This window comes from Sebastes fasciatus, chromosome 18 (genome assembly GCF_043250625.1).
Source record: "Sebastes fasciatus isolate fSebFas1 chromosome 18, fSebFas1.pri, whole genome shotgun sequence".
Lineage (NCBI taxonomy): Eukaryota > Metazoa > Chordata > Actinopteri > Perciformes > Sebastidae > Sebastes > Sebastes fasciatus.
In genome coordinates this window covers 19,354,527-19,372,947 of record NC_133812.1, presented here as the reverse complement: position 1 = coordinate 19,372,947, position 18,421 = coordinate 19,354,527, and the positions used below count along the sequence as shown (strand labels likewise).

General features: G+C 41.7%; 1 protein-coding gene across 2 annotated transcripts in view; it reads right to left on the bottom strand.

Annotated features, from left to right (window-relative positions):
- Positions 1 to 324: 324 nt before the first annotated feature.
- eva1aa (eva-1 homolog A, regulator of programmed cell death a) overlaps positions 325 to 18,421 on the bottom strand; it is an 86,521-nt gene continuing 68,424 nt past the window's right edge. Inside the window, exons 6-8 of one of the 2 annotated variants that reach the window (XM_074615165.1) lie at positions 7,203 to 7,331; positions 3,873 to 4,067; positions 325 to 2,279 (exon numbers count right to left, since the gene is read on the bottom strand). In XM_074615165.1, coding sequence (XP_074471266.1) covers positions 1,900 to 2,279; positions 3,873 to 4,067; positions 7,203 to 7,331 — 704 coding nt within the window. In that variant the 3' untranslated portion in view covers positions 325 to 1,899. The remainder of the gene's footprint in view (positions 2,280 to 3,872; positions 4,068 to 7,202; positions 7,332 to 18,421) is intronic. The other variant, XM_074615166.1, reaches the window with a different exon arrangement.

Below are 18,421 nucleotides of genomic sequence, written 5' to 3'. Positions count from 1 at the left end.
CAATATATTCAAGTAGTTATATTGTAAAAAATCATTTGCCCTAGCTATAAATAACTTCATCATAAATGGGTGACTTTTCTTCATTTACTTAATTAACACAAACTGTAGAGCTCTAACTTCACCACCAGGGGGCGAGCAACACCAACAAATCTCACAGGTCATCCATCATATTCATGATGACCTTATTGAACAGTGTGTTTACTCTCTAGATTTGTAGTATTATTATGAGATTAGAGCAGTATTAGAGCAGTATTAATTAGTTAATTGACATTTAAAACATAATTTCAGAAAAGAAATGTGCAAAATTAAACAAAAACAGTGGGCTTAGTTATTTTGAACAGTTTATTCCAAGCACAGGAGTCATATTTTGGTCTCACTTTACCAGCTATCGGCACATTTTAAACCCCACTTAAATTGAAACAGTCTTTATAAAAACTAGATATAGAGTGGCCGTCTTTACGTGGATGACCCTAATATGTCCTGTGTACTCTCAATTAAACTCTCAGTCAGGAAAATACCAAGCTTTTTTTTTAATATGAAAACTATAATCATTTCTACTCTTGAATCCAGGGCAGCGCAAACAGAGCTGGATTGACAATATAGCTTATTTTATGAAACTGGCGACATGATTTAAGAGGCGCAGGTTGCACTGCAGGTCCATGTGTGAACCTTTTTTTTTTTTTCCAGTGCTGGTTCCTTCTCCAGATGGCCACGAGCAGCGAACATCTGGTTTAGCACTGGTTTCTTTGAAGTAAGGGGGCACGGTCGACACAGAACCTGAAATATAATTTCTAGAAAATTCACTGGTAAAAATTGGCATATTCTTGTTACGTCCATCTACATCTGGGGAGAATGACACATGCTCCACCTCACCAAACAATAAAGGGGAATACATATATGATAAAATAAATCTGGGATATCCAATTTAATAAATCACGACCAGTTATTGGGTTATACACCAGCTGCACGCTTGACAACAGTGACTTAATAGCTAGAAAAGGCACTGCACTGTGAATTAAAACATACTGTATCAAAAATAAGGTTAAATCACTAAACCTCTTTGAGGTTCTTTATATATATGATATCTCTCTAATTCTTTTTCTTTAAATGCTGACATTTAGCTGTTTAAACAGGCTGATCCCCTTCTTTAGGAAGCAAATACATCAACCGAACACAGAAACACTAGGATTGCATCCCTGAGGTGCCAGACAACCTTCGCCAAGTATAAAAATATCTCATAATAAACCATACTTGAGAACAAAAAATACACACAACATCAATAAACTATTAAATATTATAAAATAGATTTCATAAGGGTTGAGATGAATCCCCCAAAAATATATTTTGGTTTTTTTTTTTTTATAAAGGCAGCATGGTTATCCTCTGTGGAAAAGATTGTCTTACGTTAACGTCCCATAGTGCACTTCTCTCTGCTTTACGCTGCCCCTCTGTAGCGTTCACACTTGAATACTGGAGGGTGCCGAGCATGAAGCTCCAAGTGTCACGTTCTGAATGAAACAGCCATCCGAAGGCCTTGGTCCTTCAGTCTCTGCAGGCCTGTGTGTGTCTAAGGCGGCTAACCCATAAATCCCCACTTCAAAAAGGCCTGCTGAGGTCACGGGCAAGGCGGCGTAGCCTTTCACCCCTTGCTTCCGGCAGAAAGAGGTGAGCTTTCCAAGCAGAGTGGGAGCTTATTCTCTGACTGAATGGGGTGCAGCTTATGATGCCCAGAGGAATAAGCAAACCAGCAGAGAGGGAGGACTTTCTTCCCAAGTCTGCACTGTTCTCATCAGTCCACAGTTTGCTTATAAAGCTGCATGAGGGTCTCTTGCCTCTTCCAACCCAAGTGCGTACTAAATTTTCAAGTCAAGCTTCTATAAAAAGCCCCTCAGCAAGTCCTCAGTAATACCGATTGAGGCTCCGCGTCCCGGGGATGTCAGGCTGCCCGTTCATCCAGATCTCCCGGATGATCCTTTCCCTCTCCTCGAGCCTCTGCGCCCTCTCCAGCTCCTCCGCCGACGTGAACACGTTCATGTTGAGCGTGCGCTCGAACCGCCGGTGCCGGCGCGCCGACAGGTCCGAGGTGGTGTCCCAGTCCGAGTCCGAGTCGCTGGACTCGGACGACGAGTCAGCGGGGCGCGCTCGCTTCTTGGTTGGAGGCCGCTGGCGGGGCTGGCAGTCGGTGCGACAGGAGATCTGGATCACCAGGGCGAAGAGGGTGAGGAAGAGGCCCAGACACACGCCGCAGACGAAGAAGAGCGCCGCCCGCTCTGGGTGGTCTGTTATTAAGGGGGGGAGAAAGATGGAGAACAAGAAGTGCTGCGTTTAGTTACAGAAAACATGTCAAACATTTAATTGGATCTTTGTGACTGATGGTTTTTATTTTCCTCTGACCTGTTCAACCTGCTCTGTTATGAAATATTTCACTTGACGGCTCACTCGCTGTAATGAATGTTGGCTTACAGCTCATATTAGTCACTTCCCAGACTTGGTTTGGCAAAAATGTCTCACAAATTCTGCTAAGTACTTCTCCTTCCTCTCGTGTTCAGAAATGTGTTTTCACATGTTGTTAATGTTGGTTAATGTGTCCCACCACCTCAAGCTTAATGCCATAACACTATTACTCAGCTATACTCTGTGACTCAGCATCTTTCTTTTCATTTGTACTGAGGTTTTCAGATCATTAGACCCTCAAAGTTCCAAATGAAAAAGGGAATAAACTGCAAATATTAATAATATAAATTTTATGGCAGCTTACAAACGTTAGAAAACTCTTCAAGAAGTCCAGTTAGCTGATCTTACACATGTTCAACCTACATTATGTTTATCTGACTGTACGACTTATGCATCTCGCTATGTATAAACTGTTTATTTGAGTTTACTTGAGGTCATAAAACAGGAAGTATCCAAACACATAGAATATTGCAGCGTCTGTTTTAGCAGCTGGCTGAAGCAGGTGACTGAGTGTGTGTGTGTAAGTGGCTGTTATCTCTGCCTAACATCTGCATTCCTTCGGGCCACATTTACCCACGTTCAGTCCCAGGAAAAAGGAAACAGGCTTTTTTTGTTTTTACCCAAAAGATAACATGCCACACACATGTAGCACACACAAGCTGCACTATTATGGCCAACATGATAATCACAATTATTTTGATCAATATTCAATCATGATTATTTATCACAATTATTCATTGATTTTAGGGGCAAAATATTTTTTATTGCATTTTAACATTTAAATAAACGGAGCACTGCTTTCACTTCCATGTTGTGCTACATTCCTGCTAATGTATGATAATATGCATCAAAATAAGACTAGTCCTTATTCACAGTGCATCTCCTAAAAGCAAAAATATAAATAAAATTGTACCAAAACTTTTTACCCAAAACATAACTCTTCTACTCTGGACTGCAGCCGCAACATTTAGGATAGTTTTTCACAGGCTGCCGTTATAGGGTGCGCACGCAGTGGCATGACAGCTCCCCGAAAGTGAAGCCAAAACATCTGGATCCCCCCCCTGGAGGCTGGCTATTTGTTTAGGAAGCGCTCGATTTGATATGCAGCAGAGTTTTCTATGAGTGCAGCATTTTAAACGTCAATATAGCAGTCGATCATGTTCATTTAATTGTGAGAAGCCAAAACCGTGATTAATATCTGATTAATTGTGCAACCCTAGCACACATGAAATCATGCACTAAAATCCCATTGTTACACATATGACTGGCCGAGAACTAATCTAGAGCTCAATCAGCCCTTGGATATTAAGATCCAGCCCTGTTCTCTAATAAAAATGTGGTGGAAGGAGTGAAAAGAGATCATCTTAAGGTCTCTAACTTACCTGCATCTTTATGCTACTCAAGTGATGTTGTCCTACCTGATATGTAATTGTAGGCTGCCAGTGCGTTGCTGATGAGGGCCATGTTGGCGCTAGAGGTGGAGTTGATGATGGGATTCATGTCTGGGGGCCGTGGTGGACTTTCTCCTCCTCCACCACCTCCTCCTCCTCCTCCTATTCCGGCTTCTGAAAACTTCTCCTCGTTGGGGTTCGTCTCCCTGATCTTCTTCCTCTCTGCAAAAGCAGGAAAGTTCAGTTTAACAACACAAAGCAGACTAAGAGGATAGTTAATTTGAATTCTCTATTTAGAGACAGATGTTTTCATGACCACACGTACAGTCAGATTATGACGCCACACATTTACTGTAAAGTCAGAGCGTATTCTCTCCGAGGTATTGTGACTACAGCGTTCGGACCGCTGAGTCATCCGCCGTCTCGCTGTGGTTTTCGATTAAAGGAGATACGCTTCTGTATAAAAAAGATGCATCACGCATAAAAGACGCACACATGTTCACTTGTGTGATTCAGGAGATAATACAACATCCGCTTCTGTCAAACTCATTCTGACTCAGGTCGTTAAGAGAACAGACGGGACACATGGGAAAAGTTTGTACTTTGGCAACATTTCAAAAGCCTCCTCTAAAAATCTCAGAAAACAATCTATTTATAGACGAGAACAAATGTTTCTTCCTCTGGATTTTCATCGCAGCATGACTTCTTTTTGGTGTTTACATGCCGGCTTGTGTTGTATATGCAAGAGTCGGAGGAGGAGCATAGATTACTTTCTGAGTGTAGTCGCATCTAGTTAACCTGAAGAGGTGTTTAGGTGGGATTGTTAAACTACTGTAACTTTAGCTCCACGAATAAGCATTGAAAACAAACCTTAAGCTGAGACAGACCAAAATAAACAGAAGCACTCACTTCAATGACCTAAGTCTTACCTCCGTGTGCATGCATAGTCATATTTACCTGCTTGATTATTTTTTGTCAGTGTAGGTAAGCATGCTTTGGTGAACTGTCACACACACCAATGACCTCTAATTGCAAAGTCAGTAAGGTGCGTCAGGCTCTCTTTATCTGATAAATGCAGTTTAGACTAGAATTGCTCACTGAGAAGGTAAATGTTTCCACCTGGACCCACGGCTGTGGTGGCGCACACATCAGCTAACATTCAACCACCAGACCGCAATCTCTCTTTCTAACGAATCGTCAATAGGAAACACCGGTAATGCGAGAAAATACAGAATACTTAATGATGGAAATGCAGTAGTTGCTCTTTTGATTGAATACTTTTAACTTGATCAATTCAGGTGAAATCATTATTAATAATTTATTTATTTGAAATCTAAATAATTCAATGACATTTTGACAATAATAAATTCTGCATGTGTGTTGACACAATAATGATCCGCCTCAAACGGAGTGACATTTTATGTTTTCACAATCATCAACAGAACAGAGATGTGTTAAAGGGATAGTTCGGGTGTTTTGAAGTGGGGTTGTATGAGGTACTTATCCGTAGTCGGTGTATTACCTACAGTAGACTTTGGTTAGTTCGAATTCACCAAAGTCACACAATAACATAAAACAAACTAACCGATCAAGGCAGCGGTAGACCAGCAAAATATTAAATTACAGGTTTTTTCAATGGAGTCTGGTGGCTCTGGCGAGAGCATAGATGAATACGACTGCTTCAGTTCCACGTTGGAAAGAGCTCTCTGACAGCAAGGTAAACCAGCAAAAATATTCTATACATAGCGTGCACTTAACCTAATGCTGATTTTTTTAGGTGGGCCTTTCTTTTAGGTGTCTCAAATATGTTTTGCTGCCGTCCCTGTCCACAGCAGTACATTGCTTTGCTCCCGTGCTGGTACTCCTGTCTGTTTCTCCAAACGGGGCGTGCCGACGGTCATCTACTGTAGGTAATACACTGACTATAGATAAGTACCTCATACAATCTCACTTGAAAACACCCAAACTATCCCTTTATGAACAGACATAAGAGTAACAGGGTAGTTATGACCAGGTATAGCCGGAATCACGGCTAAAGGGACAAAAAAAAAAAGACAACATCTTGTGGTTTACAGCTTTAACCTCTTTAACCTTTCTAACGGGCGGGTCCATTTTTAAAAAGTGATCCTGTCCTCCCATGTGGTGTTCGAATTCACAAACTTCTATTTTAAATTCTAGACAAGATCCTAAAGTTTTCAAAGACACAAATAAGTCCGGCTGAAATTTGGGTAAGTAGATAATTTCCATTTGGTATGATGCATATGACACATATGAAAGTTGAGTGCAAAGAGAAGAGGAAAATCAACAATTTAAAGAGGACCTAATATGCTTATTTACAGGTGCATACTTTGGCACAAACTTTGGTAACTTTCTAGACCTTTTACATGTAAAAAAACTATATAACACACTAAAGAGAAGGGGGAAAAGCACAAAAGCATAATAGGTCCTCCTTAAATCGTATCAATTTTCTCATCTAACTCTGGGCAAGAGAGTGAATGTGAGTATTTCCCAAAAATATCAAACTATTCCTTTAAAAAGTATGTTGTGAAAACGGTGATCCAGCTGTTTAGTAAACTGACAACATGTTGGTCAAGCGGAAAGGTCAAATCTGTTTCTTTACGCCCATCCCTCTATCCAGTTGAAAAAAACAAAAACAAAGAGAAATGAGACGAACGAACCTAGACGATGAGGACACCTATATTTACAGTAAAATGTTTCGTGTTCCGCCTGCATATGTTTCATCGGTACATCAGAGGTGGAAACAGGTTTTTCTAGATGAGCTTTAGGTGAAGAGATTGGAAGGAAGTGCAGCCACTCATGCGTCAGGCACTGGCAGCACCACAGCACACATCTCCTGTCCGCTCCCTCTCTTACCTCCTCATTCATTCGTCTATCCTCCTAATCAGAACAGCGCCGGTGGCTGAGCAGAGTAATTAGTGTGCTGGACGCAGGCCACCATCCCTCATGAATAAAGCTTTGTTTAAATTTCCTTCCTTGCTGGCGCTCTTTCATTTCATTGTTCTTCGTCTGTCTTTCTCTCTCGATGGGGGTTAGACAGTATAGCAGCCTGATTTAGACTGTGGTCACATCGTTGGCTCTTGGAAAAGCAGTATATTTTTAAGACCAATGATCATAAATGGTCCAAACCGATGGCTCTGCTTGGATACATATGGAAACAGTTGAACCCGGGCGACTTTAAATATACATACATATATGCCCTGACTTGAGACCTGAATTACTGTTTCTCTTGATGCCTGGGAGGCCTCGGGACTGTTTAGTGTTAACTGCTCTCCATGGGAGGCCGAGTGTGTGTGTCAGTGTGTGTGAGAGAGTGAGAGTGTTGGTCATTTTGCTCACCTGGAACAGCGTCGGGGCTTTTGACTGAGCTCCCCTCCGGAGGGCTGTCTCCCACTATGTTGGGGTCATGGGTGCTGCTGGGTGGAGGGGAGTACACCAGTCCATGCTCCTGGAGCAACTTCTTTGGGACTTCAAAGAGAAGGATAGGTGGAGCAAAGGAGGGGAGGTTGGGTGGGGGGAGAGGGAATCAAAGAAACATACAGAAGGATAATTAGATGATTTTAAAAGGAGATGTATAGCGGTCATTTCTAATTCAGTTCTGCACGGAGCCTGAAAAATATCGATTAGGCAATATTATCTGCTTATATTTGTTAATCATAAATATATTGGTATAAGCAGGAAGTCTGCAAATATTCAGAAAGAAATGACACTTCATAAATATTTCTTATCTTTCTGATTCTGAGTAGTGTTAAAGGGATAGTTTGTGTGTTTTGAAGAGGGGTTGTGTGAGGTATCCATCGTCAGCGTATCACCTACAGTAGATGACAGTCGGCACGTCCTCAGAAGAAGAAGAACAGAAACAATATACTTTGCTGCTGTGGATGGGGCCGGCAGCAAAACTTATTTTAGACACTTAAAAGAAAGGCTCACCTAAAAAAATCAATATCAGTATAAGTGTACGCTATATTTAGAATATCCATCTATGCTCTCGCCGAAGCCACCAGACTCCACTGAAAAAAACAATAATTTTACCTTGCAGAACATGGGAGTTGCTGGTCTACCGCTGCCTCAATTGGTTTAATTCTTTGTGCTGTTGTGTGACTTTGGTGAATCCAAACTAACCAAATTCACACAATAACACTAACTGATTGAGGCAGCGGTAGACCAGCAACTCCTGTGTTCTTTGAGGTAAAATTACTGTTTTTTTACAGAGACTGTATAGCTGCCTCGTGGCAAGATAAACCAGTGAAAATATTCTAAATATAGCGTACACTGATATTGATTTTTTTTAGGTGGGCCTTTCTTTTAGGTGGCTAAAATATGTTTTGCTGCCGACCCCGTCCACAACAGTACATTGCTTTGGTTCCGTGCGGTAACTCCTGTCTGCTAAAGAAGAATAAGGAGCTATAAATGAGACAGCACGATGGTCGTGATTCACACACTCCTCCTGACTTTGCACTCTAATTCCCGAAAGTTATGCTCCCCCCCTCCTCCTCCTCACCACCCCTTCACATCCCCCAACCTCACAGTGTCTTGTGAGTCAGGGAGTCTGCACTCTTTCCCCACAGACACAAACCCACAATGCAGTGGGCTATACATTCCTGCCCGCTCACATGTGGTTTCGGAGGCCGGGCCACGCTCCGGTCACAGTGTTTGTCAGATCAGCGTTGATTTACAGCTCAACTGATGACCGTCTGTCCAGCTGTCTGTCCGTCTTGCATCTTCATTGCTCCAGACAAACAAACAGGCAGTGAAGAATAATCAGCTGCCTGCGTTTTGCTGACATCAGTAGCACTAATAGTGAAACTGTGACATGTGATTTAGGGTAAAAATGGAGCATTTGTTTAAAGGCCGATGAATAAACACACTGATCAGATTTCCAGAGACGGCTTCTGGCAGCGCTCCAAGAGTCAATCAAAGTGCAGGAAGGAGCGGCGCAGACCTCACAACGCTCCCCTCCGCTGGATACTACTTATGCCTGGGACACATTATGAGGTTTTTCCAATAAGCAATGATGAAAAAGACGGAGCAGGAACATTTAACTACTGGCATTTATTGCATAGATTATTTAATGGCATACAGCATTTACCTTTTAGATAGATTGCTGACATTAGAGATTGACAGCACAGGATGTATTGGTGAGAGCGGAGGGCACTCTGGCCGGGGCACATATGACACGGCACACAGATATAGCCATCATTGAGCAGTATATATATGTAAAGATGGGGACTAGATGGATGTCTGTTTTGATAATTGATTAATCATTAAAGTCATTTTTCATGCAAAAATGGCAGAAAATGCTTCTTTCAGCCTCTCAAATATGGAGATTTCCTTCTTTTCTCTGTTTTATGTCATATTAAACTGAATATCTTCGGGTTTTGGACTGACAAAATAAGACATGGTAACTCTTCATTTTACAGCGCCGCAAATTTCATGGTAATTAGGTGATAATTAGAAAGTAACCTTTTTGAAATTTCGTTGTAATTACTGCCAAATTACTCCAATATTTACCTCACAATTTATCGAAAATTACTTTATTATAAACATTGTTGAATGAAGTTGTCCACTTTCCATATTCAAACTATCAAACAAAGTTTGTAATCCTGCAGCCAATAAAGACTGTAAAGACTCCGCAATGTCAATATAAATGTTAATACTGAAATGTGAGTATATAGTACAAGTGTACAGCAGTATTATAGAAGTTTTAACCACAAAGTAAAACATGTTTGATTTGATTATGACTTTGCTAAATGGGATATGAGATATGAGTCCTTCACTCACACGTAACAATAACAGCAGCGTCTATATAGTGCAACTACTGTGACTCTGCTCTAATCGCTCAACTGGGTTTAACGTTAAGTAAAACACTGACTTACTAAACTCACTAAATTGTTCTTTTCACTGTAGTGCAGCCAATGAGAACAGTAATTGATTAACTTCCTTGCAAAGTCACACACTAGTACTCTCTAATTCATTCTGCAATACACAATGTACCATGTTATCTTGTGTCAGCTGAGCAGAGAGAGAGATGTCTGGAGCGATGCACATGTGAGAAGAGGACGTTTTTGATGCTATCTTTCTGCAGAAACTCTGAGCACCAAACAACAACAAAGCTGGTTTACAGAAACTCAGACTTCAAAAGAGCTCCGCCGAATCTGGTTCCAGCCTTTTGCTTTTCTGCTCGCCACGAGCAAAAAGGAGTCAGTAAATGATTCCTGGTCTGTGTTTTAATCTGCTCAGACGGGTTCACCGTACTGCATCAGGAGAATTCACATGGTGCTATAGGTGAGTTGCCAGCTGGAGAAAGGTATACGCTTACATTTAAATACCTTTCTGTAATTGCATCATCTCATGTGGCAAACCGCACCAATCTGTCGCCTAAATAGGTTAAAAAACCAAGAATTTGAAACCCCATTTATATCCAGGTCTGGTTGGCACTGACTAAATAAACAAATGTGGAGGTGAAAAACGCAAGGAAATGAAGAAATGGGATTCGGCCAGGCAGCTCCCCCATGTCCTTCCTCATCAGTCTGACACACTAATCACGGGTCTTAAAACTCCCCCACTGCCACGCTGCCACCGTCCCCACGCCACGCCCTGATTACAGCCTTCTGATTGGCTCTAATTGGCTGCACATGTGTTCCAGGGTCACAGCTGAGAGACGCCACGATGTGACACACTCACATTTTTACACCATTAAAAGGACACATAATTGAGAGACACCGGCTCACAACCACACCTGATACATACATAGAACGCACATGTGCACAACATCAGAATATGAATCCTTCCAAACAGCCATTTCCCATGTTTTTCTATGGGCTTAACTTTGTTGGCAGAAGCTGGTACATTATAGTAAATTGACTGCTGCTTGTCTAAAAATAATTGTCAAAAAACCTAAAACCTCTCGAAGCAAACGGCCGCAAACCACACTTAAAGGAGCCAAGCAGTAAAAACTGAACCAGTAAAAGAGAGAAAGAGGAGTGCGAGGGAGAGAAACCGAGGACATAAATCACACTCTGCAGCCTGCATTATAATGACATGGTCACATAAACGCATGGCAAATGAGTCTTAATATAACTCCTCTGAACGGGAGCCCTGCCAGCGCTGTACCTCTCAGAACCCCGGACCGCCACGGGGTAGCGAAGATACGAGGCGGGAAAGAGAACGGCCGTAACAATGGGCCGTGTTTACACTGGCAGAGCCCGGCTTTGTTTTCACTGGGCTCTGCAGGCCAGTGTGTGTGTGTGCATGTGTGCATGTGTGTGTTTGTGGGCCATGTGCTGACCGGTGCAGTTGGTACAAAGCCCCGTGAGCCAGAGGGGATGTAATGAAATATTAAACCATGCTAAATCTGAGGTGAGATCAGACATGGGCCATTCTTTAATGCTTGGTCTGCTTTAGCTCGCGGAGATTTTGGCCCCAATAAAGACAGCTTAATCTACACTATGACATTTCTGTGATACACTCTAAGCTTAATGTGGTGACACTCATCTAACTCTATCCTGGGTGAACCAAGAATTATGTGCAACTTGATCTGAAGCTGCAACCGGTTCGACTGTTATCAGGCCATTAAATGTGCGTTATCGCTCAATATAAGCGTCGTAGATGTGGGTCAGTAGGGGCCTACTAGCCTATACGTCATAAAAGTGAAAGCGAAACTTAAAAGTAGCACGTTCTAACACATAAAACTGCATGAAACACACAAATAAAACAGCTTCTTTAGGTTTAGGCAACAAAACCACTTAGTTAAGTTTAGGAAAACACATAGTGTTTTGGTTTAAAATAACTATGTTTCAAAAGTGAAAGTGAAACTTAACGCTTGTGAACACAAAGACAACTACACGTTGTTGGTTTCACACGGGAAACTCCAGCGTCATCCAACCCTCGTTGCCTTTTAACGTTGAACCACATCTATGAGGATTATAACCACTGATAACGCACATTTAATGACCTGATTACAGTCTAATCAGCTGGCACAACAAACACTTCTGACACGAGATGGGATTCATTTGCAGCCACATAAAGATATCGAGTTTGGTTCCAAATCAGATTTGAAAAATAGCACAGTTATGTAGTGGATAGCTTAAGTGCTTGGATGACAAAACGCATAACACTTTGGGTAATAATTTTCCCTTGAAGGGATGTATAGAATTTCGGAAAAAAAAAAAAAAAAAAGGTGCATTGAAACAATGTGCTGGCACATGTGAGCATGTGTCTGAGCAAAAGCGTCTGGTTTCAATCAGCACACAGCCGGTGCCTACTTAATCTACAACATTAAAGTGCCGTCTGAGACCCAACATTCACTTGATACACATACACACACACACACACACACACACACACAATACCTCGAATACTCAAATCAATGTTTATAGACACCCTTAGACTCACAGAATGTATTCTGTTTTAGCGCTTTCTCCTGCTCTCAAGACACCACACAGACAGGCATGCAGACATCTGCACACTCACATTCATGAGCCACACACAAAACCATTTTTCACTGAGCTAATGGCATTCCTGTAGAACAACATGCAAGGTGAAGAGGGCAGAAGCTGAAGGTGTTGAGATTGCATTCCTCCTCTCTCTCTCTTGAACCCCCAGCTTAACACTCTAACAGTATCCAGTTGACAGCAGCTGATTGGGTTCGAGTGTGTGTGAATGTTTGTGCACATTTGACAGCCTTTCATGCAAGACATGGACTGTATATTCAATATACAGATAAAAGTGTGTATTGCTTAGATGAGGATGGCACAGAATAAAAATGTGAGTGGCTTATAGAGATACAAACCTCCCTGACCTGAGCCACGCGGAGGCGTTACCGTCATGTTTATCTTCCCACAAATGAATGCACTAACCCGACCTCACACTGTGAAAATGACGGGCTGCATGTCTTAATGCATGCGTGTCACAGGACATGATTAACACACTCATTCTCGTTTATACAAAGTAGACCTGGTTCTGCTCCATTTTTATGTTAGTGTGGGCAATCTAACCCACTATTAGTCTATTAGCTTTCGTTGTGAGTGTCTGCGTCTACTAGAGAGTTACAACATACACTGGGACTGTGGTAACCTCAACAGGAGGCTTAAAGGAGCATACCGGTGGTTTTGAAAGTTTTATCCCATTAACTATAAGCTAATCTAATTTACATGGCTGTCGACAATATCCCAAAGCGCATGCCATACTTTTTACATTAAATCCCCTCCTTCAAGACAGCCATTGATTTACATTCACTGCACCAAACGATGCACAAGACATTTCCTTTTTCGTGTAATAGTGCAGCCATAAAAACGAGTGTTGGAACAGATACATAACATATGGATGATATTTTAACATACTTGTCTTATACATTTCAAGAGAGAATTTATAGGATAACTAAGTTGCCTTTTAAAATCTGTAGACAAAACTGATAAAAGAGATATCTGCACACTCGGGGCGTGACGAATAAACAACACAAAAATGCAAAATACTCGCCTGCAAATATTATATGTGTAGGGATTTTATTGTGAAAGGTAAGAACAGGAGGAGTGGATCTGGCCTGTGCTGTCTTTGTCAAGGTTGAAAGGAGTAATAAAGTTTGGCGTCTTGGTTCGGACAACGAAGTCTCCGAGTTTCATAAATAAAGGCGCAACTCAACCTGCAAGTACATTGCTTTTTCACCGCGTAATACTCACGTTCTGTGTGAAAGTAATCATGATAAAAACAACAGTTTGAAAAAAATATATTGAAATAATCGCACGAAAAAAAGGCCCCCGGTCTTTAGATCTTTACATTGTTACACTTTACTTGAGCTTTCGGTCTAACAGATCTTCATCAGAGCATACCAAGACTGATCTGTTAGAGCAAAAGCTCAAATAAAGTGTAAAGGCACAGTCACACATGCACAAATGCTTGCGAGGGCCATCACCTGCTGTGGTGATATTTGCGCTAAAAGTTCACCAAAGTTGAACTCCACATGAATGTGAAGATGCTAATTTGCTTCCCCACTTTTTGATACTTAATCTGGCGGTACGATACGTATAATGATACACAATTCAATATATTGCGATACTGTAAGCAAGGCGATATATGGCGATTTTTTAAAATCTGAGGTTTTTATTCGAGAACAGTGGGATCTGCAGTTGCATTTATCACAGCCCCTTTAAAATCCAACATCATAGCACTACTTTTTGTGCAACCTGAGCCACTGTTTGCCACTAATCTTTGCATGTAAACTATTAATTAAAAATCAATACAGTGTTTTTGTGAATCTATACAGTATCACAAAACATAATATCGCGATCTATAATTTCTTACACCCCCTAACTTCCCGCTCCTTAGCTAAGATTAAGCCGAGTGGAGCGGTGGTCATCCTGCAAAATCTAAAGACAAACAGTGAATATGAGTTGGGAAAGTTACCAGTAGGCGAATTGCCATCAATGTGGCCTTTAACAAGGAGCTTAATCCACCCCAAAATCACTTCTGGAGCTCCTCTAAAGCCACTGGTGGAAAACTGGCTTTGCTAGGAAGTTCACTACAGTGATTGTTTGTGAATAAGAAACAGGCGCAGCTCAGAAAACCTTTACACAACGTTATGAGAACCTCAAATCCTGGAGATCCAGGAAAAGTTCAGCTTTTGACTTTTGGCTCAGACGCACGAAAGCTTAATCAAATCAGCGGTCTCAAGTTATCCAGCCAGCGAGGATTGTGTAGGCTAGAAAAGCCCTCAGTTGGCAGGAGCTTCTTGTGCCAAGATCTGTCTGTTGAAGAGGTTTGTGCTCATGCAGTGTTCTTTAATATAATACAGGTAAAGAGAGACATAGCTGGACGGTGACACAGTCTAAAAGCATGAAGGTTGGGAGTACATTCCAGGATGGAGAGAGTGGAACAGCTCAACCCCCCATCCTGCCTCACTGAGCCCCCTGCCCTACATTCAGAGTTTTTTTTCCCCATTTACTTTAATGGATAACACACATCCCTCTGCTGCGAGACACCCACTAATGCAAATGTATGCACACACACACACATGCAAATGCAACAGCACGAGGTCTGAGCGTAATCACTCTCACTTCACCACAGCCATCTTCACCACAGCCATCAGTTGGACTCCAAAATCCCAGCTGTTTTGGCTATTTAAACACTCCTCACACACCGCACACGTGCACGCGCACACAGTTGGTGTCATTAGCACAGACGCAGAGACAGGAATAGATGCTCTGTTGACAGCGTGGGGTCATAACAATCAGGGAGAAAATCACTCCCCCCCCTCTCAGACCCCACACACATACACAAGAATCCCACTGATGTCTTCAATACTGATAATATCCACAACCGCAGTTTGAAATGTGCACAAAGAGGAGGTGCTGAGCGTGATAATCACATCACACATTCATTCTCTCCTTGATTTTTATCATCAGTGAAACAAATCTAAACATCCGGCATTGTTTGCCTGTACTGATCACTGTACTGTTAACAGACTGAACTTTCAATAATCAAGAACTGCAGCTTCATCTGGAGTCTAGCAGGATTTTCTCACAACTGCCCAGATGCAAACTGCAGTGTTGTAGCCAAGACCGCTGAGACCAAGTCATGACCAAGACTAGTGTATCAGGACCAAGACCAGACCAGTGCGAGTCCCACACTGCATGACAAACTTACGATAAAATGTGGAACATGCAAACCACTGAGGCGCTCCTCAAATTAATCTGAAAGATCCACATTGCCATAAAAAACACCCACAGAAAAGAAATGAAAATTCCTCTTTATTCACCTCTTTTATTTCCATAAATATGTATATGTGTGTATGTATACGTGTACCATGAGAAATGTGGTGATAAAATAATCAAAAGGCATTGAAGAGGTGAATTTTAATTCGTAAAATTCGGGATTTTCCTTCGTTTTCTATGAGCAATCACAGTAATGATGTTAACAAATAAATCAGACAATGCGCAGGCAATTTAGTGATGTCCGCACAGTTGTAGTCCTGAAATAAGGCGAGGCCGAGTAAAAATGTGGTCGATTCCGAGATGAGATGGTAATCTGGGCTCATGTTTTCAAGAGAATTAATCGGCATTTAGCTAAAATAATAAAAACTGTGTCAAATTAGACAAAAAAATACATAAAACAAAAGCGATTTTTATGAAAAGACATTTTAAATACAATTTAACAGCACAAACTCTTTGTGGTTTAACAATTTTTTCTTTATATAGAAGGATTCAGGTACATAATCAGCAGCTCATTTGTGTTTTTTCCTCATTTTTTCTGAACTTTCTATTACTGGAAACATTTCTGAGCTTTGTGTACAGTAAACTATGATGATCAGCATCTTCTTGCAGCAGGAACTTCAGCGTTCATTATAGGAACATCAAATTGTTTTTTCACCAATCTGCTTCCTTTAAAAAAACAAAACACCCTTGTATTATTGTGTATGACCTCTGACCCTGAATGCCTCCCTCAGATAGCTCTAATGTTTGTATTTCCACGTCTTTATCGGCTGGACGTGGGAGAGGCGGGCACACTGTCCAAGTCAGCACTGCCTCATCATTATCTGATGTTCCGCTGGGTCAACAAGGATGTGACCAGCGCTGAATCATCAAACCGCGCCGCCCGCCTGAACTCACTCCTTCATATCAGAGTTGTGAGGTAATGGGACGCTGGGTTTGTGATTGGGTCGGAGAGCTGCTGAGGTCGTGAAATGACTGAGATTGTCATTTGTTGTCGCTGACATGGAACAGAGAGAGGACAGATAGTGGCGGGATCTGTCTAGACAGAAATAAAAGTCAGCAGCATTCAACGAGCGTGTTCCAACATATGTCACGGCTGATCTAAACAATGGCGCTATCTTTAGCAGACGGCAGCAACTGGTCGTGCGCCGCAGTTAATAAAATCAACACTTACAGTCTACTGGGAGCTGAGGAATGAACGGCGCTCTGGTGACAGATAAACTGGGATTAGCTCAAAGTATCCCAGTTCATCTCTCTCAATATACCAATGAAGTGTACAGTTGTCTTTGTAAATGTGCGACAGCTACAAGGGTTGAGACGAATGTTGGCTGACGACATTCTTTCTCTCTCTCTGTCTCTCGATCTCTTGCATGGTTGAATGCATCAAAAGGTTTGACTGATAGAGCCCTAAAGAGACAATAAGATGGAGCAAGGTTCATTCCAGTCTCTGCTGCTGTTGTATGCATATCGCCAAATGACATAAAAGCCAGTAAGAAAAACAAACAAATGTGGAAAATCAACTTAGGAGGCTGATTTTACGACTGATTAATCTATTCAAAGCCTCATAAATGGTATGATATGTGCCTTAAAAAGTAAAAACTGAACTGAAGCAGGAGTTTATACTGTGATAAAAATTCTAAACTCAAGTTAACCCTTGCATCCATCACAACTTAACAATTCATAACGTTACCACTTGACCAAAGTCCTGTACTTAAGTCATGACATAATGACATCTGAGCAAGTACCACTCACTAAAGATGGCTTTGGGTATGGCAGAAAGCTTTTATTACAGTATATGTGTTCCCAAGGTTAAGACTGAGTGTACCTACATTTTACAGACAGAACTTCCAAAATAACATTAAACAATAATTCAACAATTTCAAAATTGAGATGCACCAAAAAGCCTCAAAATGAGGTGTCTGCAGAGCAACAAGTGTACGAGTTGGAGTCGGTTAAGAAGAGAAGATCTGCTTCACTCCATCCAACAACAGAGAGAGTTCACCGAGGTCAGCACCTATAACTTGCTGAATGGGTCTCTTTGATGAAGCAGACTCCACTAAAGAAGCTAATTGAGAGGCGAAGGGGACACAGATAGTCTGGTATATCCCTGGTGTGTTTGATATGTCCCTGAAGTTGTCTCTGTTTTGTCCATGCCAATGTTCTGATTGCACTATCTACCACTAATGGGATATTTTATTGGGAGTTGTTCCTTCTCGCCTCCACAGTCTGTTCAACAACAATGATCCTGGGCCTGGTACAGGAAAGTCATTGAGTTCAACACACTGTAAAGTTTTAAAAAGGAAATCCAACTATATTAAAAGAACAATACGCACACTTTTCAGCTGACGCAGTAAGTGTGACCACAGAGTGAAAGGACAATGGAGAGACACTGCAAGAGAATGACCTCAGATTCACATGTTTAAGACCCTCTCCATGACACACTGGCTTTTCAGTAAACACCAGAAATGACTAGATTAGATTAGAAGCCATTGTGCTAAATGACGGAGGATACACCCACAACAAAATGACACAGCAGAGTTTGTTTTAGCCTCTGTGTGTCATTATATGCTCTATGATTTCATGGACACTCCATCGCTCCCTCTTTATCATTTTGGTAAAACACTACCACCTGCCTCATACAGCGCTCGTCTATCATAGGTGCTTCTGCGCCCTGTCATTGTCCGGTAATTAGACGAGCCCTATAAGTGAGAGTGAATCGCAACCAGCACTATTCGCTCTAAGTTATACCTTACTTCTTCAACAGAGAACGGACCGATGAGCAGTGTGTGGGAGTCGGCGTGTTCGCATGTCTGTAAGAAAGGGAGGCATGTTTTTTTCTCCACGTGTTGACAG